Source organism: Alosa pseudoharengus, unplaced genomic scaffold (genome assembly GCF_046254945.1).
Source record: "Alosa pseudoharengus isolate Yale_2024_CS ecotype anadromous, Long Island Sound unplaced genomic scaffold, YU_APseudo_1.1 YU_APseudo_1.1_scf_7, whole genome shotgun sequence".
Classification (NCBI taxonomy): domain Eukaryota; kingdom Metazoa; phylum Chordata; class Actinopteri; order Clupeiformes; family Clupeidae; genus Alosa; species Alosa pseudoharengus.
In genome coordinates, this window is record NW_027468859.1 from 29,278,934 (window position 1) to 29,303,487 (window position 24,554).

Consider the following 24,554-nt stretch of genomic DNA (forward strand, 5'->3'; position numbering starts at 1 on the left):
GGCTGATATATGTTGTTCTGTCGGAGCATAGTGTCGGTTTCAGTGAATATGATCAAAAAAATCTTGCCAACTGCAGCTTTAAAAGCGTCTGCTAAATGACTAAATGTAAATGTTACAGACTACATATTTGTTGCCTTTTTTTGCAACGTAATGAGAAATACATTAACGTCATCGCAAAACTGTGCCTACAGCTGTAAACTCACCAGTAGCTCCTGCTGTTTCTCAGAGCTGGAGTGGCCAGCGACCCTGTAGAGGTCGACTACATCTCCCAGCATGCCCTCCCCAAGCACGGGCAGCTGGCTGGCGACGGCTGCAAGGGCGTGGCACAGGTGCACGCGGGCAGGGTCGCAGGCGCAGCGGAGCTGGCACAGCAACAGCTCCACACACACTTGTGCAAGGTGAGGGCGCACCTTCAGCATGCGCACCAGGGACAACAACGCCATCTGCAGGGGTGACGTGGAAGAGCACCAAACAGAAGGGAGAAACATTAAGCTCAAGAGAATGAGTTTAACAAAAGTATGAGTCTTAACACAATGTGTGCCACCTCAGTCTCCCATAGTGGCCTAGAAGCAAAATCAGGAAACAATGAACTACCAATAAAGAATGATTGCATTATTTTGTTCAAGGTGTCTCACCACTTGAATCTACACATCAGTCACTATCTCAGAAATAACATTTCTACTCATCTTAGCCCCAGACAAAAGATCTTTGAGGTAGGGTCAAACACACCTTGAGAGCGGACTGTGCCGTGGGGCTGTCGTCTTGGCTACAGAGCACCATCAGAGACTCCACTCCCATGACGGTGTCCTGTTCCAGCTGCAGAACATCTGTGGAGGGCACGTCACATTCTAGAATTAGTACAACTTACAAAGAACTCTACTGCACCAAGTCAAAGGGGTTGTGGTTTCTTCCGCAAAAGACGATAGGGAGACCCCATTTATAAGAAGAAATAGAATAGGAAAACAGAAAAAAGAACATTCAGCTGGGATATGTGAGGTCTAAGAAACCCCAACAAAACCTCAATGCAGCATGTACACAGAGAGAGAGAGAGAGAGAGAGAGAGAGAGAGAGAGAGAGAGAGAGAGAGAGAGAGAGAGAGAGAGAGAGAGAGAGAGAGAGAGAGAGAGAGAGAGAGAGAGAGAGAGAGAGAGAGAGAGAGAGAGAGAGAAAGGGAAAAAGGTTTCGAACAGAAAGGAATCTCATCCACGGGCGGCATGACGTGACTGCAGTTTCCAACTCCAAGCCAGCAGCAGCAGCAGCACACCTGGGATGCATTCCTCATACTTCCCCTCTGTCAGACACACACACACTAAACTCACAGGCAGGACTGCTCATTAAGGTGTGCTGTTTTGCTGACCTGTGAATACAACTCAAACAGTCTGAGGAGTTCTTTTCAGCTATTAGAAACTCGTACTGCACACTTAAGTGGAAGTCTGTAAGTGCTTGAGTGGAATCTGATACAGACGCTGTAATTACTTCATTACATGGCCCCCCTGTGCTTGTGTAGTACAGATGCCTGTGGTTACACACCAGCTTTTGTGGACAAACACTACCTTTGAGAACCAGGAAAACCATGTTGATACAAAATCAAAACATAACATCCCCCACCCCTGACTAACAAGATGGTGATTTTCTTCACAAATCAGTGGGTGATGACCAAAGATGGCCAGTGCAGAGAGATGGAAAAAATAATGGTATTATTTTATTATCCTGAGACGCTCGAGGAGCTTGGCTTACCTTCAGGTGAGTGGCGGCTCTTCTCGGGACAGGAGATGACAATGTTGGCCAGCACGGTGACCCCGTGGGCTGCCACCGGGAGGTTGCTATGGTAACAGCACTCCTGAGCGAGGCGCACCAGGTCTGTCTGCCGAGGGGAAGGTGAGGATGAGCCTCCTACAGAGGCACATGAGAGAAACATTTCTGGAATGTTCTATCTGTAATGTTATGTGGCATCAAAACTATCCAAAAGGTAGAACTGTTGTATTTCATACTTTTAATTTTCTAGAAATTGAACTTCTTTTAAAATAACATGGTAATATGTATGTAACAATTACAAACATTACATCGAATTCTACCTGTCAAACGCAGTGATGATGGTTTCTCACCTGCTCCCGAGCTTAAGTACTGTTTGATGGCAATGGTTCCAGACAGGGCTGAGAGGACAGACAGCATGCCCAGCTTTAGACTGTTGTAGGGACTGCTGAGAGCACATTCACACAGTGTCTACACACACACACACACACACACACACACACACACACACACACACACACACACACACACAAACACACACACACACGTTAGCACACCAAGACTAAATTTACACTTTATTTTCTTAATTAATTTGGATCCTCAACTTTGAGCCCTTGAAACAGAACGATTTGGAAACTATGCTGGCCCCACTTTAATTTCAAAACTCCAGTTTCGCATTTTAATATGTACAGGGAATGCCCCACACATGTAAAACAGGATGACGTAAATACACAAATCCTCTTGACACGTCACCTCTTTCATGTTTCGCAATCTACTTAAAAGCGCGGCGTTTGTGCATGTGTAACGGTAGCCAGCTGTTGCGTAGCTGTGCAGTATGTACATTGTGTAAACCTCCCTCCCGATGCCTCACCGGACGTGCTAGTGAGAGAGCTAGCAGCCTGGGCTTCCCTCGACACCCGATCCGAGGTGCTGCATTTTGTGGGTTTGAGTCTGGGTGAATGCAGAGCTGATGCGCACGGTCAAAACCACCCATGTTACACATATACATTTGTGGGGGCACTTCTCTCTGTGTTGAGTCGTGTACCTGTGTGTTGTCTCTGGTCCAGAGATGCGGTGCTTTCTTTGCGATCAGCTTGAGGTCCTGGATGCAGAGTCTCTTAATGGCCTTCCTGGGGTCCTCCCTGAGGTACTGCAACAGCAGCTGAATCTAAAGCCGGGGGGGGGGGGGGGGGGACACACACATAACATTCAGCATCAAGCTTGCACAAAATAAGACCGCTCTTATTTTAGGCAGAACGGTTCTAAGAACAGTGACAACCGCGACAGATGAACAGTAACATGGCGTAAGAGCTCAGAAATTCACTGATTAGTTCTCTGTGTAGTCTTTTTCATTTTATCACCATTGACACATTAACAAATTTTTAGGAAGGCCAGCTTGCAATTCATCTGTGAGCAGCTGTGGGAGCATGTTAACTAGCATGTGTGTAAAAGACTAGCAAGCTTAGGAGAGGGACAGTCGATGCACTGTCTGTCAATCTCGATCTCCCCTCCTTGCTCTCACGCACCTGTTTGGGGATGTCGATGAGCGAGGCGGCGGCGAGCTGCGTGAAGGTGTGCAGCGTGACCACCGCCATGTGGGTGGAGGGGTACGAGGAGAGCAGCTGCTGCAGGAGCTCGCGGCTGGTGGACGCCACCCAGGCGTCGTGGTGCATGTGCTGCAACACCGGGATCAGCTTCAGCTTCATGTCCACCGGCGTGTCCAGCCCTGACCAGTGCACACACACCACACACACACACACAGGTTATTACACGTTAACTACAGAACTACACTGTTCCACACTTGACAGAGCCAACATAATACTACAAATGCTTATTTTCTAAACTAGTAAACATACATGACATTAAAATAATTCAAAAACCCCACACAGACATACATAAACAATCAATCATGAGCACACTCACACACAATTCTCAAAAATTCCCTTTGTATCAAAGCAGATATTCATACAAATATACAGCAATTATTACCTTGAATCATTTCACTGAGTTTGTTACAAATCCCAACAGCGAAATCTCTGAAAATAGTGCAAAAAAAAAACCCAACAGAATAGTTATAGTACCATATCAAGAAATACCAGTGACACACTACACAATGCAGATACCCCTGCATACTGTATGTGGTGTTTGTTGAGCAACTGCCTCATGTGAGAAAGCTTAATGCCACGCTTACTTTGACTGGGCAGCAAAGCTGGCTGCCGCAAAGATGGCTGCCTCCACCTCCACATTGTCATGAGAATCCAGACTCTGGCGGACGCTGTGGTGGGCGTTCTTCCGCTCAGGGATAATGGAGGCCAGACTGCCCAGCATCCTTGCCAATCACAAACAAACAAACAAACAAACAAATGGGCAACAAGACAAACAAACAGATTTTACATGATCAGACAGGAATAGCAAAACACAAACATTATGTTAATATTCTCTATCAACTAAACATTATTGTTGTTTTTATTGTCGTTGTGCATAGATACTATTGTGCAGTACAATACAATAAATTGCAAATTCTCCATTGCATTGTATTGCATTTGTTTTGTTCTTTGAGAGTTCTTAGATCAATGCCCATCAAACATGTTGCTGGTCCAGGATGACCACTGTTCCCAAACCCAAACCCAAAGGAGTATGGTGGCTTTACCTAAGTGTGATGGCTCTGGCCACTGGGTCGTTGCTGTGAATGACGGAGAAAACTCTTTTGACAAACTCATCAACGTTCAGAATCTTTTCCAGGTGCTTCTCACTCTGCTGGGTTACTTTCAGCACACACAGGCGCAGGAAGTTGTTCCTGATGGCAGAGTAAACAAATTGAAATGAACTGCAAAACAATGCATGAATACATAACCTTGTGCACTTCTTACATTTCCATGTCTGCCTTTAGGGAAAATACTAGGAGACTTAGGGGTGACTAATAGACTTAGGATGAAAGGTTATCAGATATCTCTATTTCTGCTTTCAGACAAAATCTGTTAATTTCACAAATGTCGAAATGTCTGATATAACTCATGTGTGTAGTACTCTGTCCAACCCCAAGCATATTTTAAGTTAGACACACACCCACAAACACAACAACACCACAAACAACAAACGTATAAAGGGCCGATAATGCATAACATGTCTTGTTGCTGTCCAATTCGGAATGATGAACATACCCAAGTCTGAAGATGTCAGCCAGTTTCAGGAAAGCAGAGTTGATCAAAATTGGGAATGGATATTTTTGGAACAGTTTTGGAAAGAGCACCACCGCTTCACACTGTTCTCCAAGCTTGCCAGACCGCAGTCCTGTCAACAGTTAGGAATAAAACGTTGAGGTCATGGTATACCACAGAATTTCAAGTTTCCCACATAACATTAGACAGGTGTTAGCTAGCTAGCTAGCTACGATTGCCATTTTAAATACCAAACCCAGCAGCACAACTGCCTCAGCTTAACAACTTTTTGCACAACGAATAATGGACGTTAACTGTAATAATGTAATATACATGCAAGCAATATGCAAAACACTGATGCTAAATTGTTAGCCTTTTAAGCACACCTTTGTCCAACTCCATAAGAGCCGAATTGGCATCCAGTTCTTGTTCTCCATAACCAGCCTCCGATAGGAACGAACGCGCAGTAGACAGCGACATATTTTAATGCAATTTAAAACAAAGCGTGGAATATTAATCATAAAACTTCACTCGAGAGAATGAATAACATGTTTCGGTGAGATAGATACCGGAAATTACGTCGAAGAAGAGAAGGAAACTGATACCTTGGCGAATCAGAAAGCGTTAAGTGGAATGACATCATTTTAGCGGGTAGTTCGTCTTTTGTCTTTTGGTCCCACTGTTCGCGGGAAGGGGATTTCGCACATTTAGCAAGCGGTACTTCGCGGGCCAGACATCTCCAATCTTCCTAACTTGTGATCATAATTCTGTGAGTTTTAAAGAATGTTGTTTCGCGCCTTGGTTGACAGAGGAGTCAGCAAACGAAAATGCAATGGTAAGTGATCAGTGACTTAGTTTAAAGTTAACGTTGTGTATGTGTCGTAGGCTACTTCTTTACCAGTTTCGTCTGGTAGTTGGGTGACCAGTTAGCTGACCATCGAGTGCTAGCAAATTACCTGACTGCATAATAAATATAATTTAGACTAGTTGATGCATTGCATGGTATAGTTATATTTGTCATGCTTTGAAGATGTTGCTGTTGCATGGATGTAATCGAAGCTAATATTTAATGTAACACGGATTTAAATGTGTAGCAGCTAATGTTAACATGAGTCACGACGAGCCAAAGGAATTTAACGTTAACGTTAGCTGTCTGAACCCTACTAAAAAGAAAACTGAAATTGGATTCTCCGATCCAACATAACAGTATTATACTTTAATTGATGACGGGGATCTCTCAATATTAAAATTGAATATGTGCTCTAATGTCATATATTTGTTAACGTTACTTAGAACGTTTTGTTTTGGCTGGAAAGTTAACGTTAGATTCAGAGGACTAGTAGGCTAACGTAACAGCTGTGTTGGCGGGACTCTGCGCTGGGTGGCTTCCTAGTTCTCTGCTTGTTAAGGATCACCTATTTCCTATATTAGGTTTCTACCCGGAATATCCACTTTCACCATTGCTGGAAGGCTATCAGTGCGCCCGACAAGATGAGCACATTTCCTATGGAAATTTGGGCAATGTGGTGCCGCCTTTTGGGTGCAGCTTTTCATCAGGTAACGTTAAAATGGTGACACTTTCACAAGTCACTGCATATTCATTGTTTGTGGCTCATGTATTTGTGTTGCTCTTCTGCTCTCTAACGTTGCTACCCCATATTTTCCATGTGAACTTTCTATAGCGCGAGATCTACAGAATGTATTGGCAGTGGCCAACGAGGATGGAATCGTTAGGCTGTACAATACAGAAAACCGACAAGATCCAATCTTGAAAGGTAACATGAAACATCTTGATAAATATTCTTCTTGGTACACTGATAACCAGCGTCCTGTGTTCAACCCCCAGTTAGTTTTGCCTGTTTGGGCCTTTGAGTGTATAATCAAGTGGGTGGGGCATATTTGAAGTTCTTGGACCAGAATGTTTATATTTCTTGTTGTGTTGGTCATTTCCTTCAGAGTGGATGGCACATGACAATGCAATCTTTGATGTTGCGTGGGTACCAGGAGAGGCCAGTCTGGTAAATACATTTTAAGTTCTGCTAATGAAGAATGATTGGATATGGTGTGTGCATGAGGGATATGTGTGTGTGTCTGAAAACAGCAGAAGTATGAATGAAGGGGAAAAAATATATAAAAAGACAACCTCCCAAAGACTGTGTAATACTGTATGTTGCAATGGTAGACCTAAATGTACAAATTATTTTATGTAAAGCCATGATCTGGTCATATGCCTTGTAAGTTTGTGTTGTAAAAATAATAATATTTAAAAAAAAAATCAAATAAATAAAGTTCTGCTTATGCAACCTGATCTCAAATTTAGTAATAGTGTCTACTACCCATTAGCAGAGTTGTCCTTTGGTCTTGGTGGACTGTAAATTGTACCATGTGTTAATTTGTTCTTGGAAAATCAGTTTGCAAACTATTATACATTACTTTACATCAGTGTACAAACTAAACAAAGGACTACTTACAAAGGCGTCCACAAAATGTTTACAAAAGTGTCCTTATTGTCATCTGTCCTGCAGGTTACTGCATCAGGGGACCAGTCTGCTCGCCTGTGGGACGTGAAGAGTGGAGACCTGCTAGGAAGCTTCAAGGGACACCAGTGCAGCCTAAAATCTGTTGCCTTTTCTAAACAGGAGAAAGGTAATTGCCATTCACATACACAAGCATGTACACTTTCAGGGGGGTATTCCAAGTACGTGGTTTAGTGACAAACCTGGCTAAGTTAACTCCTAGTAAGTGGTAAACCTCCTAATAGAAGAGCTGTTTGGCTTCTTTCTCCTATCAAAACAATGCCATAGGGCTCTTGTAGGCGGTTTACCACTTACTCTGAGTTAACTTACCCAGGTTTGCCACTAAACCACGTACATGGAATACCCCGCTGGTTAATTGTGTTGCAATGAATTTTGTTTTTGTTTTTGTTTGACCCCTCAAGTAAGACTCATGAATGAGAATGATATTGCATTGACAACTCTCCTAGCTGTATCAGAAGCACTAAATTGCTCAGCTCACATGTCCTTTCTTTCTCTATCTCCCTGCAGCGGTGTTCTGCACTGGAGGTCGAGATGGCAATATTATGCTTTGGGACACAAGGTGCAGTAAGAAAGGTAAGAGACAGGGCTTCAACACCAGAAACAGTGTCACATACATGTCTGTTATTTCTTACTTTTAGTGACATGTATTAGAACACTATAAGACAGAAAATAGCAATCACTGTAGTGAAAATAAACCACTATTTTAGACCAATTTAAAAAGTATAAAGCTCAATATTAATGTGTAGCTTATGCCATGATGGATTTTGGTTTAATTATAGTTATATGTATAGTGTATATATATATATATATATTATATGAATAGTGCTGTGCTGCAGTTATTTCATCTACAAACATCCCATAGGGAGATGGAGTATAACCGTGTTTATTTCTACCTCAGATGGTTTCTACAGACAAGTGAAACAAATCAGCGGCGCTCACAACAAAAACAAAGCGGACCCGTCCAAGACGCCAAAATCCAAGAAGAGAGTGCAATGCCAGCGAGTGGCTGTGAGTGGTGCTATAACAACAAATTTGACTTTGAGACTTTGTGCACTACACTATATTATAGCAGCAACTGTTGCACATTATTCATCTGGGGAATCAAGGCTCTAATTATTTCTGTCAATTTGTTCAATAAGCATATGCACAGTAGTGTGACACAAAAAAGTAGCATTTGACAGATTAGCAGGACTTTCCTGGGAAAATTTGACTTGAATCCTGTGTATGACTTAGGGAAGCCTGAATGATGTGTGTGCATTTGGGAAGCCTGATTGATGTGTGTGACTGAGCAGTTTGGAGGACGTGAGGCTGATTGTTTACGCTGTACTCTTGCTGAATCTCACTGCTGACTGTCTCTTCTCAGGATAACCAACAGAGCGTGACTGTAGTGCTGTTTCGTGATGAGCACACTCTGATATCATCAGGTGCTGTAGACAGGTAAGAGTAGAGCACTCCTTTGAAGTTTCATCACCCACCACTTCTAAAGTTCTTACCTTTGTGTTTGTAGTTTTTAAATCACAATTATTAAATGGGTGTTTTATTTTTCCACTGTTTGTAGAACAATCAAGATGTGGGACTTAAGGAAGAGCTACACGGCATATCACCACGAGCCTGTCCCTCTACAGGTGTATGTGTACCCTGGCTCCAGCACTCGCAAGCTTGGTGAGTGTCCCAGATGACTCGCTTAAATAAACACTGTTGTTGTACTCACGCATAAGTAAGAATGTGCAAACGTGTGACATTGAGCATGTTTTCATGCCGGGAAAAAAACGCTTTGAATCCGTTTATTGCCCAAATTCTGTTTATGTCAATATTCCGTTTAACCTGTTTACATGCAAGTAGAATGTCACATTTTAAGCATTTTCCTGTTTACAATACATAGCAATGAACATTATTCCGAATAAGTCAGCGACGAAGCCCACAAATATGGAATTCCCTCTTTTGGCTGAATAATACAGCGTCTTTAGGGTCTTCCACCTATATTCCACTTGTTCAGGCGTATGTCGATAGCCAGCAGTTTTTTTACAAATCTTTTTTAAAAACGTCGCTATTGCGACATTTTCTCCCGTCGATGAACTCCATGACATTTGCATGATTGCAAGACATAAGTTTGTCTCCTCGTCTTGTGCATGTTTCGCCATGATTAGGAAAATGTGTGAGACAATTGGTTAATTTTATCCTAATTCTGTGCGAATTGAGCATGCGCAGGCCTACAACACTCTTCCTTCTGAGACCATATTCCGTTAAGGTGTTTTTATGACCCAATATTCTGTTTAAAACAGGCATATGCTAGGATGTGCAAACAGTTTATTAGTAAATCGAATATGGCCTTTTTCGGTTTATTTCAATCAGAATAAGGTGTTTACAAGACACACGCATATTCAGTTTATTCCCAATAAAGTGATTCGAAACCGTTTTTTGGCTGCATGGAATCGTGCTCATTGTGAGGGCCTAATACAACCCTTTGCTCTTCTGAGAAAGAAAAGGGTTGTCATACAAGTACATCACAAATACATCAGTTAGACTAAAGAATCCTGTGTGCCTGTTATATTAGTGACTCATTTCAGAAGATGAGCTGTAGGCTGCATGTGAGTGTTGTCTAGTTCTTATGGACCACAGTTTATAATTTTCTTCCTCCATTTGGATATATGTACTAGGAAACCAGGCAATAAACAAGTAGCTCATTTCAAGATAATTTTGGCCGTAAGCCTTATGAATTCTGCATGTGTAATTATGTGTCGCATTTGCAGGCTTCTCAGGGCTTGCTTTGGACTCAACATGTTCCAACCTATTTGCCAACTGCACTGATGACAATATTTACATGTTCAACGTCAGTGGCCTGAAAACAACACCAGGTAAGGAAAAAATTAAATGAAATGAGAGAATAATTCATTCTTGTAGTTATATCATGCATGTTTCAAAAGTTGAAACAGCTTTGTAGTAAGTGACCAACATGTTTTTATAGTGGACTTGACAAGGTGGCAAATGTGTGTTACCTCAGCATTGCAATAGGTGGCGCAATATAGCTTTTAATTTATGTAGCCAGGTATGTTCATGGTTGGCCTCACACAAAATGTGTAATTTTATTTGGCCTCCACTAATTTATTGCAGTATAAATCTGATTAGAAATGCTGAAGGCCTCAGTGACTTCTGTAAATGGACAGATTATTAGTGAGCTTAACCTGCAGTATGATTCCAGAAGACTGATTAAATCACTTTCTACAGTGTATAATATAGGATGTTTCAAAGGTTAAATAAACTGGTGAAATGGTGGTGGAAAGGTTAAATTAATGTAACAGTGCAACAACTTTGTACAGAATAGTAATAATTCGGTATAACTCGGTATTCACTGGGCAGTACATTGACCGTTCCAGATTGGGTACATTCTGTTCCTACAAGAGCCACAGGGTAAGATTGTACCATGGCATCTGAGCCGTCAACCTGTTGTCAAACTGGGAATGTCGAACAGCCGGGAAATTCTCCAGTAGCACATCATGTTTGTAACCAAAAGTGGATGTGCTTATAATGGTGTTCCAAGCCAAACACCATTATAAGTACACGCTGGCAAAGCAGGCCCTCTGTGTTAATGTGACAGAATAAATAAACAAATGAACCTTTAATGCTATTACAAGACCATTTGTCTTCAGAAAAGGATTCATGAAGGACTCACCACTGACATTTAAATGCAACATTAATGAAATAAAATGGTATTGTGTTCTTTTTCAAGCTGGCTCTGGCTACATTTTTGTATTTTTCTGTTCAGTGGCGATTTTCAGTGGCCACCGCAATTCCTCATTCTACGTGAAATCCAGTGTCAGCCCTGACAACCAGTTCCTGGCCAGCGGTTCCAGTGACCACAACGCTTACATCTGGAAGGTTAGGCCCCTTCTTTTTTATCTGTGACCAAGCCTAGAAGTGTTATTTCAGGCGTGGGTTAGGATGAATGGAGAAGGCATAAAAGATGATGGGGGTCATGCTGAGAACTGTCCCTTTGCTGATCCTAGTATCTCTTCCATTTTTTATCTGCGGTCCTGTGCTGTACCAAGAACTGCTCTCCAGGGAAGTTTTCCCTGTTAACGTGTGCAGACCTGTGAAGCCCTTGGAAAGCTTGTCAGGCTGCCTGAGCTCCATGCACTCCTGTTCAGCCTGGCTGAAACATGTTGGTTCACGGGAACAGTGCTCTGTGCAGCTTCACACATTTTTGTTTTTTTTTTGTCAGTTGTGTAACCTCGCTGTGACCTCTTTTTTTGCTCCAGATATCTGAGCCAAACCAGGCTCCCATGATGCTTCAGGGCCACAGTCAAGAAGTCACCTCGGTGGCGTGGTGTCCCACAGACTTCACAAAGGTAACTCACTGATAGCTTTTTCTTTTCTTTTAGAGTGTGCTTGGCTTTTTTTCTTTTTTACCATGGTCAGTGAAGGTTTGAAATGCAGACAAACGTCCTTACACAGCATGGCAATTGGTGCAGTCATGGTCATCGGGAGAATGACATGTGAGTGGGACAAATTATGTGGAGTGTGGGGTTTTTCCCCCTGACGTCATTTTAACTGATTAGATGTCATTTTCAGTATTCATGTGCATTTTAACAGGTGGCCCACTGGAGAAGGGGGACACTTAGTTTCGTTCAGTCATACATCCTGACTTCAGAGCAAGCTAACCTACTGGCTGAGCTGAGCATTCTCCCTAGAATGACAGAAATTATGCTGTGTTTGGGTTTAAACTCACATAGCCTACTGTTGCCTTAACGTTAACTGAAGTATCCCAGTTTTGCCCCTAAACAGGCTACCACCTGTCATGGCCAGTTAAATCTAGAAAGCAAAGATACGTCCACTCTCTTCCATGACATTAAGGTTGATGTTAGCATTATTTTGTTGCCTATAAAACGGCAGGTAGGCATAGACTACTTCTGTTACCATAACTAGGTAGCTGTTGCCAAATAACATATGTAGCATGCAGCTTCTAAAATGGGTAAAGTAAAATTTATGGTCCTAACTTATTTTTAAAAAGTATATATGATATAATGGTTTTGATGCAAGTGAGTACAATTCATCAAATGATTCCTGATAAAACTGCTTGTGTGAATGTCCTGTACATTGGTGTTGGAGTAGGTGTCACATAAGAGTCTTCTCATTATACACATTGTTAGCTATTCTTGTGATATCACCTGAAATAAAGGTGAATGATGTGGAGAGTGTGTGTGCACTGGTTAATCTCGTCTAGTTCTCTTGTCAGATTGTTTCGTGTTCCGATGACAACACTATCCGTATCTGGAGGATGAACCGCGGTGAAGATGGAGCGCGCTCCACAGTTGGAGAGGTGAATCTCGTGGGGTGGGCGTGTCCCAAAGTGAAATCAACAAGTCCTGTTCATCCTGGTGAGTCGTAAAAGATGGAAAGGGGATGTATGTTTAGCTGGAGGTAGGGTGACCACCCGTTCCGCGTAGCGCGTGCGCTCACAGCGTTTGAAGCCCAATTCATGCGTCCCGCAAATTGAGACTGTGTCACGCATTAACCAATGCTTGCTTAAAAAAAAGTTGGTCGCTCTATGTCCTGTAGCCGGTGGCACCAGTTGAACGTAAGTTCCATGATCTTAACTTAGTTTTAACGTAAACTGGCACTACGTTGAAGTTTAAGAGCTACTAAAATTTATCGGGTTGCACCACGCTAAATAGTTTCAACATAACATTAAGTTATGACTTAAATTACACACTAACTTACACCCCCCTCTCCCTAGGTGTAAGGTCTGTCAGGTAATTTGTTAACATGGTTTTCTCATTTAAATGGTGAGAATGTTACATTTAACAAAGTATAAGTCGAGAAGAGTTACATACGCGACCGATTACACACATTTAATTTACTTGAGCAGTGTTGGAATGATGTTTGTATTCACTGCAAAATAATATGGACCTAGCAGTAGCCTACAAATAGGCTACCAAACATCTACCTATCATTACCACACAAAGCATACATTTCATTGCTTTGGACTGATCTGTTATCAGAGATTTCATTAGCCATATTTGAAAGAGTGTTAATGTTACCGTTACCTTTACTAACGTTAACGTTAGCTATCCACTGCATAGCCTACGTTAGACCAAGTGGTGGCTGAAATATTCCCAAAGCACATATGCAACAAAATAAAGTCTGTTATTTACAAATACAGGGTTATTTTATTCCATAAAGTAATTGCGGCGGAAGTCAAACCTAAATGTGGCTTTATCATACAACGTTATTTACAGTGAACGTGAACGTTAACGTTACCCAGAACACTGAACAGTTTTTTCCCCTGTTCCTGTGGTGTTGAGCAACTACAATTTTCTTTACAAACTTCTTGAATTTCCCCTTGGGGATCAATAAAGCATCCATCCATCCTACAATATAATTTACTTAAAGTGAATAAATTGTAATGAAAAATAAATCAAATTAAATAGCTAAAGTAAATCGTAAGTGGAAGTGCACATCTGTCAATTCATTGAATGTTCAAAGTATTATGAATCTTTATTTAGAAAAAAATACACATGGCCTATTCATGAGCATACATCAGCATTAGGCTACACATGTTTAGGGGAATAGGGCATTATTAATATACCATAGAATAGAATATCGAATATCTTTATTTGTCATTGTCACAGGTACAAAGAAATTAAGTGCATTCTTTGTTCAGTGCAAAAGTAGCAATAAATAAGTAAACAGTCATGTAAGGTGGTATGTGCTAGAAATGGGAAAACCAGTGAGTCTGCCCGTGAGGTGGGGGCAACGCCGCGCCAGGCAGTGTCCCACATTGTCCCTCAGAAACATACCCCTTGTCCCCCCTTGGGCTTATTAGCAGGTGGTCACCCTAGCTGGAGGATTACTCAATTATCTCACAAACTCACTTTTAACACTTTTCTTGCACTGGACGTTGTCAAAGCTTTTGTAACTATGGAAAGGTATTGGGTGCTTACAGTTAATAATTTAGTTAAGTAGCATCTATTTATTTATTTATTTATTTATTAAATTGCCATTAAAGCTTTAAATGGCACATACTGAGGTGTAAACGTCATACAACAACCTTGGCGTAATGTTCGCGCTCTCTTTCTGTGTCTCTCCCTGTCAGGTACTTTGAATAAGTGTGAACTCACCCCAGCCAAGAGTCCTCGCACAGACAGCCTTGGGCCCCTGGCCTCCCCCCAGCCAGCTGCCTGCGCCCCGAGCGGAGCTGACCTCCCTCTCCCGTCCAGCACCCCTGACCCGCTGGGACACACAGCCTTCACCCCTCCCCGAAAACCCACCTCCTCCAGCGCCTCCATTCGCCAGTGGCTCTCCCGCACCCCTGGGTCCCCTGGTGGATCCCCTGCCGATCGGCTCACCCCGCCGCTCAGGAAGGTGCTCAGCCCATGCCCCCAGAGCCCACAGCCTCGCCTGGGCGCGCCGTCGCCACCCGAACGCCGTGCCAAGCGTCGCCTGGAGACGACCGCAGACGGGGATGCCTGCTGCCGTGACGAGGGGTTGTGCGGCTGCGTGTCGGAACTCAACCCGACGGCAAAGAGAGGCCGGATCCAGGGCTTCGGGGAGAGCGGCCCTGGTGTGGCCCAAAGAGGTGACCCCCGAGACGGGGTGGAGAGGGCAGATGAGCCCTCCGCTGTGGGCCTGGAGGGGAAGCAAGGGTCCGGTTCACACTCGGAGGCGGATAAGGAGAACAGCTCCTCGCTTGCAGCTGGTTGGCTGACCGTTATGGGACGGGCACAGCAGAAAGGACACGGCACACTCTCGCCCTCTTCCAGAAGTCCCGGCTTGGGAAAGAGACCGGAGAAACGGACACCGGCCTCTCCGGTAAGTGCCCAAACACAGTCAGTCACACTACCCAATACATTCCAAGCACCTCCTCTTCCTTTAAAACATTCTACCATTCACATGGCAGTGGTCAAGTCATAATTATGCACACAATTCATACTCTCTCATATCTTAACCTTGTCCTCTAGCCCCAAAAAGTTGGTCACGTTTTTGTATCTCTTCTATCTTCACTCATCCTGTATTTTCTATTCCTGTGTTTAGTTAAAAGTGTGAGTTGTTGCAATGCTGCTTTGTGTGAAGTGAGAATGAAGTGTTTGTGACGATTCACCATTCACGGACTTAGACCTTAGGGGGTACATCAAGATTAAATTTCAATTTTTTATTTAATTTCACTTATAGAGCGCCAAAAAATTACACATGTCTCATGGCGCTTTACAGAGTGTTAAAACATTCAGAGAGAGCCCATGAGTAACAGGGACGAGGAAAAACTCGCTAGAATTGGAGATGCATGTAGAAAGAAACCTTGAGCAGATCCACGTCTCAAGCGCCTGACCCATCTGCCTAGGGTCAGTTACAGGGCAGTAAGAATCTGTATACATGATAAATGAGGTTAGTTAGGTGTAGAGAATAGAGCATGGTGTTTAAAGCCACCTGAGGTATATGTTACAAAGAGGATTCACAGAAACACTCTTAAGCTTTTGCTGGTTTTTGACCCCTCTATTCTCTGACCACAGACCCTGCGCTCTCCTCAATCCATGAGAAAGATCTCCTCCTACTTCCACAAGAGGACTCCAGAATGATCTTACACAGACTCTTCTCCAGGGAGAGGACACTTTTCTATGGGACTCTTGGATAATGTACACAAGTTATGTTAATCATTTTATTCAAGGAACACACTATGTACCTCACATACAAGGTGTTCCTGTTTTTTTTTTTTTTTTTTAATTCCGTGTCTCCTGATGTATGTATTGTATATTTTAAGTGGGCAGGGGTGATTTGAATCCAAAAGATAAATTCTCTAAGTTGTATGTCTTGCTTTTTTTTTTTTGCATGGCTTTGTATCTAATATGGTGTGTTGTGTGAGGTTGGTGTGGTTTGAACGTGCACATGTAAAAAAAATGAAAGCCTCTTCGCCTGTATACATTTTTATATGTAATTTGATCATTTGATAGTGAATATTTTTGCAGTGTTGTACAAGGTCATTTGTGTATATGTACATATCTCACTGTGTATATTGACCAAAGCTGTCTTGGAAAAACTCTTAACGTTATAAATAAATGCAAGCACTTTGGTTTGCACACTACCTTTTTTCAGTCAGAGTCATTGTTAACTAATGTGCAACTATTACTGCACTGTTTGGTGTATGCTGTGTCACAGGACTCTGGGCCACGGTGTGCAAGCTGTTACCTCTTCGAAAGGCAAGCCCTACTAAAATCAACTTTGAAAGACATTCCACCCCAAAAATCAAACAGCAGTAATACAGGTGACTAAAATTATGGCTTTGCCCCCACCCCCAGCAAGTGACTGATCATGCTAATTTGAAGTACATTGATGTACACCATTTTGTTTGGGGAATAAAACAGAAGACGGGGAAACTGAAATGCAAACTTTATACAGATGGTCCTGAAGTTATCAATGTGCTTATTGTATCAGGATGATCCTAGAACTCAGACTATTGTGGGGATTAACTGCACAATTTTGGCATCCTTAAAAGGAGTTCACAGACGAAGTTGTTCAAGCTGCCAGGGTATTTAATAGGCCACACATTTTTTTTTTTTTAAAAGGCGGTGATGGCAATCATTCGTTATTAGTCCACCTTAATTATTTATTATTGTATGTTAACGATGGCAATTTGACTTTTTTTACCCACTATCCAATATCCGTAGTCAGCCAACTAGCCAACGATTACACCTAAGTACGACAACTTGCGTGAGAGAACCAGAACATCCATTATGTACAGTAATACCTACATATTTTTTCTCTTAGCAAACTTTCTTTGAGAATGACATTGTCCTGCAGCTCCTCAGTTTCGATTGGACAACGCATTTCGTAGCCCATCGAGATTGGATATTGTTGCCGCCCATCAATGACTCATTGTGACACAAGTACAGAATGTTATTCAACGTCGAGGAGACGCTCTACAGCTGTTTATGATTTTTCGGCATGGACGGTACACTCACCTCACCTGCACGGATATGAACCTACTTTCCCGGCCAATTAAGCTTTTGTGGTGAAGATAAGCCGTGGACATTAAAGTATACGGTTTAATATGACAGTTAGAGTGCTATACTTGTGATAGGTTAGCTGGTACAGTTGCGCGATTTAGTAAAGCAGCTGAACAACTTGACAACAGTCTGTTCTATGCTGGAACGGGATGACGCGGCTTCAGAAAGCAGAATTCTCACCATTGGAGCATGTGTTACAATGTAACGTCTGAGATGTCGAGGCTACTTTGTTGCTATTTAATATAGGCTACTGGTGAAACTACTTGCATTCATTTTTTGCCTTCACGGAAACGGTATATTAAGCCGACACAGAAACCTGTAGATTGTTCGGAAATGACAACGCAACTAAGTCTGACTAACGTTAACTGACAACTTGACTCTCGGTTCCTTGCTTTGGTTCCTATTTTGGGTATATTTGATGGTTTATTGTACCGATGTCATTGGATGACTTTACCACTCTATACGGTTAATTTTGTAAACAGTCCAGCTAGCTACCAGCGGCCAGAGAGATGCGGGCTCTTGGAAGAAACTGTTAAAAAGAACACAGAAGACGAGGGGACACCGTCTAACCAGTGTGTCCCTGTATTTTCTCTTGAAAAGCCTGCTGATAGTCCTCAAACAGCTAATCCTTTCTTGGAAAGCTGAACCTAACCGTCCGCCGCACTTGTCAAAAATAATTCACAGTGAATGAATCAAAATGTCGGCTATCACCGCGTCTGAGAAAGTGGACGGATTCACCCGAAAGTCGATGAGGAAGGCCCAGAAACAGAAGAAATCTCAAGGCTCATCCCAGTTTCGGACTCAGAGCGCCTGCCTTGAGCTTTCCACCCTTCCTCAGCTCAAAGGTAAGAGGATGAATGGTTCTTGAAATAGTCGTGCTAGCCTACTACAACAGTGTCTTGTCGGTAACCTGCGAGGTCCGGGCATTGTGATATGCATCGCATCCAAACCAGCTAGCCAGCAGTGCCACTGCTACTGATATTTTTGCAATTTAATTATATCTCTCATGAATTCACACGCTTTCCACAGACACCTGTTGTAGTTGTCCTGGGTAGACCATTTTGCGATGACTGTAAAGTGGTGACTTATTAATTAAACGCCACAAAGCTAGGCCTGGCACGTTTGAGGTCTTGTCTTAAGTTTCATGTCATCGTGTGTATCCACAGGCCTATTAGAAAATCCCAGTCAGCGGTTCTTTGAAAATTGACTAAAATGTTGTCTGTGCATTTCTTCTGTTCCCACATTCGCGCTCTCAAGTTTGGTACACTACAGCCTCTCAAGATTCGGCTGCTGCAGTTGTGACAATTGTTCATCCTAAAGAAATGCTTCCTTGTTTTCGTCAAGTCCTCTTTGCCCTGACAAAATATTGGCAAAAATCGAAAGCCAACTTCCCTACACAAAGACAGATGTGTGGTTGCCCCATCATCTGTCTCCAAAGGACTTCCATCTAATTAAACAGACATACTCAGTAGTTCTCAGAGTGGACTATTGGGGTTCTAGGTAGTTGGAGGCTCTTCACCCTGCCCATTTTCAAACCATTTGTTGTGATATATAGTGGAGAAACAGCAATGTGTTCTGTGTGGGGGCACATTAAATGCATAATTTATCTGGCTACTTATAGGTGGTCATCAGAAAGACAAGTAGGCTATATTTGACCCTGCAGTTGTGCTGAATTGGAGCAGTTGTCGGTGCCTTATGCGGGCAGTAAACTAAGAACGTGCAGGGTTACCCACAGTCCTCTTCACCAACAATAGATGATCAGAGTAAATATTTGAATCACAACTTGACCCCCAGTGAAAAGTGAAGGGCACACCTTGCTCTCCCAGAAGCAGAAGAAATCTTTAGGTTTACTCCTCCAGTGTCAGTATACCAGTTACAGGTGACGTTGGCCACCAAGGGAGGAGCTGGAAGAGAGAGTGTGTGTACCAAGCAAATAAATGGACGTGCACGTGAGAGTGTTTGTAGAGGACTGTGTGTGAGGGAAGGTGGGTCTCTGACCTGTAGTTCAGCTTTGCACTGTCTCCTTTGGACAGAGTAAGAGTGATCATTACCTTCTCAGCCTTTGTTCCACCTCTGTTTTTTGTTTTTGTTTTTTTAAAAACACCTCCATAACACCTCAAAATCAAAACCCCTCTATTTGTGTGTGTGTTTGTGTGTGTGTGTGTTTGTAAGCTACATGCACACACCCATATCAGTGCTTTTACGCTCTTACAAATGGGAGAGGTTTAGGATTCGACCTTTCAGGCCTGAGCTGTGGCTGTTCCTAGCAGGATCCGTGAAGGGTGGTTTGCCGTGGGCTTGTTGATTTCGGCTCGAATGTGGGCAAGTCCGGACACCAGCCTGGTGAAAGAGCTAGGGGAAGGGTGCATGCGCTAAGGCTGTGCCTGTGGCTTGATAAGAAGTAAAATAATAAGGGACTTAGTACCAGAAACACACGGGTAGATGACTAATACGTTTTCTAGGCAAGCACTCAACACCCCCACTCTTGGTGTATGCAGTGTCTAACAAACCTAACTGTGTGTGTGTGTGTGTGTGTGTGTGTGTGTGTGCATGTCTGTCTGTCTGAATTTCTTCTCAGTGTTAGATTGAATAAGATCTTGCATGTCTGCTCTGTGTTAACTGTTGTAAATCATTACGCCTTTTCTTTGCACAGGGCTGTGAGGTTTAGCTTTGTGTGTGTTTTAAGGAAGTGTGATTCTGACGTAGTCTGCGGTTTTCGCTGGATAGCTCTGTGGATCTCGGAGCTAATCGGTGAACAGAGGTAGATTAGGGTCATTTGGTGTGTGTGTGTGTGTGTGTGTGTGTGTGTGTGTGTGTGTTTGTGGAGGAAAGATGTCTGTTCATTCATGGTGTTGTAGCACGTGTTTGAGCTTTAATGCACCCATGGAAATAGTTCATATGCACTTACTGGTGTGGGGTAGAGGCGGCTTTGATTCCTTGCATCTAAATGCCAGGAGGCTCACTGTGTGTGTGTGTGTGTGTGTATGAGATCATCTGAATCAGATGATGGATTCTCTAATTCCATTAATGGTTTCTATTTGCTTGGTTTGTTAGCTTAGCATTCCATTTGACCCATAACCTATTGAGCCACATGAGGAATTTCTGTTCAAGAGTTTGAAATTCCATTGTTTTTTGTCCAGAGACAGGCAGGAAATAAGACACAGCTAGTCATCCTAATATATGGAAGTTGAGGTCTTCCTATGATATAGGTTAGTGTCATCTTGTACGTCTTAACTGCTATTGTTCCCAGGACAGACAATGCCAATGTCATTTGCAACTTGTTGTCAAACACATTGTTGATTAGAAGTTGATATATTTATAGTTGACTCAGAAGTTATGTGGAAATGGTAAGCTAGCAATGGGTTGCCGTTTAGCTGACTTGGACAAGGGGGGGGGGGGGGGGGTGTATAGGTCTAATTGAGTGCCTGTCACTGCTGATGTGTGGATGCAATTCATAACGTTTTCGTTTCCCTTCAACGAAATTGACAAGCAGCTGTAAGTAGGCTAAGCATGCTAAATTCGACATCCAAACAGTATTCTAACGTTAGCTTTGAGATACTGCTTGATTGCATAAGGGCAATTCCATGCAAAGGTCATCCTTAACATGGAAAAAAAAGTTGTGCATACGCAAATAGAACTGTTGTTAAAATCTTTATTTAGGTCTATTTTATTGTTTGTAACTGATCTGATTGAATTTGATGGAAAATGACACTCTTTTTACATCATAAATATGGTGTGCAACCATACAGAAACAACATTTTTCACATGGTAATATTATACATATTTAAAAAGTGGATAAATGGACCCAAGGTTCAAACAAATTGTGTCATTTGACAAATTCCAGATTGACAAGGGAATGGTAGAGTAATGTCTATGCTCAGCTTGCCTTTAAGAGCACAACTCCTTACATTTGTAAGGCTTTTGTTTTTAAGTCAGCAAGTTCCATGGCCATGTCACATCCATAACGTTTTATAGGAAAAGTTTATGCTACACATACAGTGTTGATGCAACAATGTCCATAGTGTCTGTGCAAAACTGATTTATATCAATGTAAAGTGTGATGACCAAATTGTGCCCCTTCTTACTTTTAAAACCTTTAATGGTGCTTTATGGATGTGACGTTATTGATGTTACATAATGTGAATTTACAAGACTGGAGACTTTGTTATACCTCAAAGCATATAAAACGTCTGTTCTAGTGGCATGTCAGTTTCAACCCATTTCACCTTAGTGTTTAGGCCTACAATTGACATTTCAAAGATTATTAGGTTGATCAAAACCACAAGGAGGCCTTGCCTAACTATTAGCAAAACAAACATAATATTAAAATACCTCCAGTGATTAGCCTAGTCATAGCCTATTTTCAAGTGGCCTAATAACGAAAATCTGAGCGATTATCTTCCTGTAACTGTCATACTGTTGTTGTACAGTAACTGGATTATCGTGTTAGCTGGTGAAGATGGCTGACTTTGCAGCTGGAGTTAACATAGCTACCTCCTTCTGTTGCAGATCTGTTTAGCCTGCCGCTCACGTCTGCTTAACACAGTTTAATTTTAAATGTGATGCGATATGCCAGCATTTGAAGTGTCAGGTCCTCTGTAGCTAATACCCACAGAGTAACATTAGTAATGGCAGCAATAAACTAGATGTACTGCATAGCGGTACAAAATATGACCGCCTCTCAGTCCTGCATAGTCTCTTCGCAAAAATAAATCACGCTTGTCAATTTGTCTCCATCTCCTACTACTGCAACTGTGCATGTAAATGAGTGTGCATATGTGAGTTTGCTTTTGTTTATAAGAGTGTCTGTGTGTGTGTGTGTGTGTGTGTGCATGTGCGTATGCATGCCTGTGTTTGTGTGTTTGTGTGTGTGTGTGTGTGTGTGTGTGTTTCCATGTGCACATGCGTATGCGTGCCTGTGTGTGTGTTTACGTGTCTGCATTCATGTGGGTGGGTGTTTGTGCATGTGTGTGTGTGTGTGTGTGCTTGCCTGTCTGTATGTGTGCGACTGTGCGTGCGTTTGTGTGTGTGTGTGTGTGTGTGTGTGCGCATGTGCGTGTGTGCACATGTACTTTATGTGTGCAAATCACAAATGAGTGGGTATGGGTTAGGTTAATGCGTGCTCTTGAGACTAACATACCATAAATATTTTGTCATCTTGGGTGCAACGGTTCAGGTAGGGCTAGTTATTTAGGGGAGTGGCCACCAGGCGCGCCTGCAGGTGTATGTCCGTACGCACTGTGCGTACCATCAGGCTACTCAACAAGAGAAAATTTCCTGTGTGTGTGTGTTTTGGCCCACCATACCTTCCCAACTATGGACAGTATCCCATTAGCTGCATGCCATCAGGCTACAATTTACAATTTTCTATTGAAGTTAGTGAACACGTTATCAAAATTAACGCGCACACATTTTGTTTGAGCAGGAGAGAGAGAATACGCACGCAGGCCCGCAACTAGGCTACTTGTTTTCTTTTACTCGGCTATCTATATTATCAGCACACAATGTTGAGCTAATTCACTAACTCAATACTCATCATGGATATCACAAGTTTAAACAACGAAAACAGAAAGAATGGATGCATCAAAGCTAGATTTATTCCAGATGGGCAAGAACAAGGTGGGCAATTGCTTGTCAGAACGTTAGACTGCATTAGACAGCTGTTTAAAGCCAGACGTCACGGTAAGCTAGAACAAAACTAAAGGTAACTTTAGCCTGTATAGGGCTGTATCAAGTTGTCCAAATGAATAGGTCATTGAAGAAGTTGTTGTTGTATTATTGCATGTGAATGTTGCTATGCTATGTAAACCGGGAAACGGACAAATATTGTCCACGCGTGATATATATATTTTTTTTTGCGGGGGGGGATGGGTGTGCATACCATAGCATTAATTCCTGCAGGCGCCCTGGCGCCCTTGGTGGCCACCAAGTTTCATGTTCCCTGGTGTTTCAGTAACCCGGGAATCACTGACCAAAATTAATGACGGTAAAAAAAATAATATATATATATATATATTTTTATATTTTAAATTACTTGTTGTCCTGATTCTTCCTGTGGATCTGAGTCGGCACTGAGGAAGCAATAATTTCATCGCTAGTTCTTCATGATTACTATTTCAATTGTTTCATATCAAAATTCACTACTTAAATTAAACAGAATATTTATGTGTGGCGGCCGATTTTTATTTCGTGGCGCCCCGCCACAGATTAGTCAATGTATGGGAAACACTGCAGTCGTTATTGTATGCGAAGTAGTACAACTTTTTTCCGCCCACACAGGCAACACAAGGCGACACGCTAGGACTCTTCACAACGTGTCTGCCTTGAGGTCAGCTAGGTGTAGCCTACATTTGCCTTGAAGTGTGTTATACAGTAGTCCCACTGATGTGCCACACACCCACACATAGCCCATCACTCACACGTTCTTGTCACCTCTGTCACAATATGTGACAAGCCCCGAGGAGAACTCACCAGTCCCACCCTTCTCTCTCTTTACTGGCTTCACTTTTTATACTAATGACCTCTGAAGCAGGGCCCAGACAAAACCAGTCCTAAAAGGCACTTTAGTGAAGTCATGTGAGATTAAAATCGGCTCCCTTCGCTTTCACACAGGCCATCCTCCATGGGTATTCCTCAGAGGCATGTAGAAGCCACAATGCTCACAATGGTTTCATCTGTTGCGGAATTTCAACCATCAGGTTAGCATTACAAGTCAGATCGAGTTCTGAGCTGTGCCGCAAGCAAACAGACTTGTGAGAGTGCCATCTTGCCGATCTTTACATTCATGCTGATCTGGCAGAAAGAACACCTCTGTTCTCTCCTCCAGCTGTTTTAAAATGTTGTGCGGCCTCTGTATGGATTGAGTTCCCATGACAAGAGGCATCCATCATAGTAATGTCATTTGTCAGCAAAGTCACAGAAAACAACTACAAGCAGCATTAGCAATAACGTTAGCATTAGCATCGTCATATGACACTCCCAGTTGTATACACTCAGTCCGTACAACTAACCCACAGTACACTTTGAGTCTTTATTGTACCTGGCCAGCTACAGGTTACGAAACAAATGCAAACCTATGTCCATATCTCTCTCCTGTGGGTTGTGTTTGCCAG

General features: G+C 42.5%; 3 protein-coding genes across 3 annotated transcripts in view; 2 read left to right on the top strand and 1 right to left on the bottom strand.

The window, feature by feature from the left end:
• The window catches only part of ints7 (integrator complex subunit 7), a 12,214-nt gene extending 6,738 nt beyond the window's left edge, over positions 1–5,476 (bottom strand). Inside the window, exons 1-11 of the mRNA XM_076272715.1 lie at positions 5,297–5,476; positions 4,914–5,043; positions 4,403–4,549; positions 3,944–4,081; positions 3,742–3,788; positions 3,279–3,478; positions 2,798–2,920; positions 2,106–2,223; positions 1,738–1,893; positions 730–827; positions 204–443 (exon numbers count right to left, since the gene is read on the bottom strand). Of these exons, the coding sequence (XP_076128830.1) occupies positions 204–443; positions 730–827; positions 1,738–1,893; positions 2,106–2,223; positions 2,798–2,920; positions 3,279–3,478; positions 3,742–3,788; positions 3,944–4,081; positions 4,403–4,549; positions 4,914–5,043; positions 5,297–5,390 (1,491 nt within the window). The 5' untranslated portion in view covers positions 5,391–5,476. The remainder of the gene's footprint in view (positions 1–203; positions 444–729; positions 828–1,737; positions 1,894–2,105; positions 2,224–2,797; positions 2,921–3,278; positions 3,479–3,741; positions 3,789–3,943; positions 4,082–4,402; positions 4,550–4,913; positions 5,044–5,296) is intronic.
• Positions 5,477–5,631: 155 nt separating this feature from the next.
• On the top strand, positions 5,632–16,465 carry dtl (denticleless E3 ubiquitin protein ligase adapter). Its single transcript, XM_076272245.1, has 15 exons — positions 5,632–5,745; positions 6,342–6,467; positions 6,593–6,685; positions 6,867–6,928; positions 7,436–7,556; positions 7,955–8,020; positions 8,346–8,455; positions 8,811–8,884; positions 9,006–9,109; positions 10,198–10,302; positions 11,211–11,323; positions 11,704–11,793; positions 12,681–12,822; positions 14,541–15,256; positions 15,952–16,465. The coding sequence occupies exons 1-15, from the start codon at positions 5,694–5,696 to the stop codon at positions 16,015–16,017; spliced, it is 2,040 nt and encodes a 679-aa protein (XP_076128360.1). The 5' UTR covers positions 5,632–5,693; the 3' UTR covers positions 16,018–16,465.
• Positions 16,466–17,333: 868 nt separating this feature from the next.
• ppp2r5a (protein phosphatase 2, regulatory subunit B', alpha isoform) overlaps positions 17,334–24,554 on the top strand; it is a 70,738-nt gene continuing 63,517 nt past the window's right edge. The window contains exon 1 of the mRNA XM_076273254.1: positions 17,334–18,287. Within this exon, the coding sequence (XP_076129369.1) occupies positions 18,140–18,287 (148 nt within the window). The 5' untranslated portion in view covers positions 17,334–18,139. The remainder of the gene's footprint in view (positions 18,288–24,554) is intronic.

Coding starts and splice junctions, on each gene's coding strand:
- dtl (XM_076272245.1), top strand. CDS start 5,694: ATGTTGTTTCGCGCCTTGGTTGACAGAGGAGTCAGCAAACGAAAATGC. Junction 5,746..6,341: donor CAGCAAACGAAAATGCAATG/GTAAGTGATCAG, acceptor TTCCTATATTAG/GTTTCTACCCGGAATATCCA. Junction 6,686..6,866: donor ACAAGATCCAATCTTGAAAG/GTAACATGAAAC, acceptor CATTTCCTTCAG/AGTGGATGGCACATGACAAT.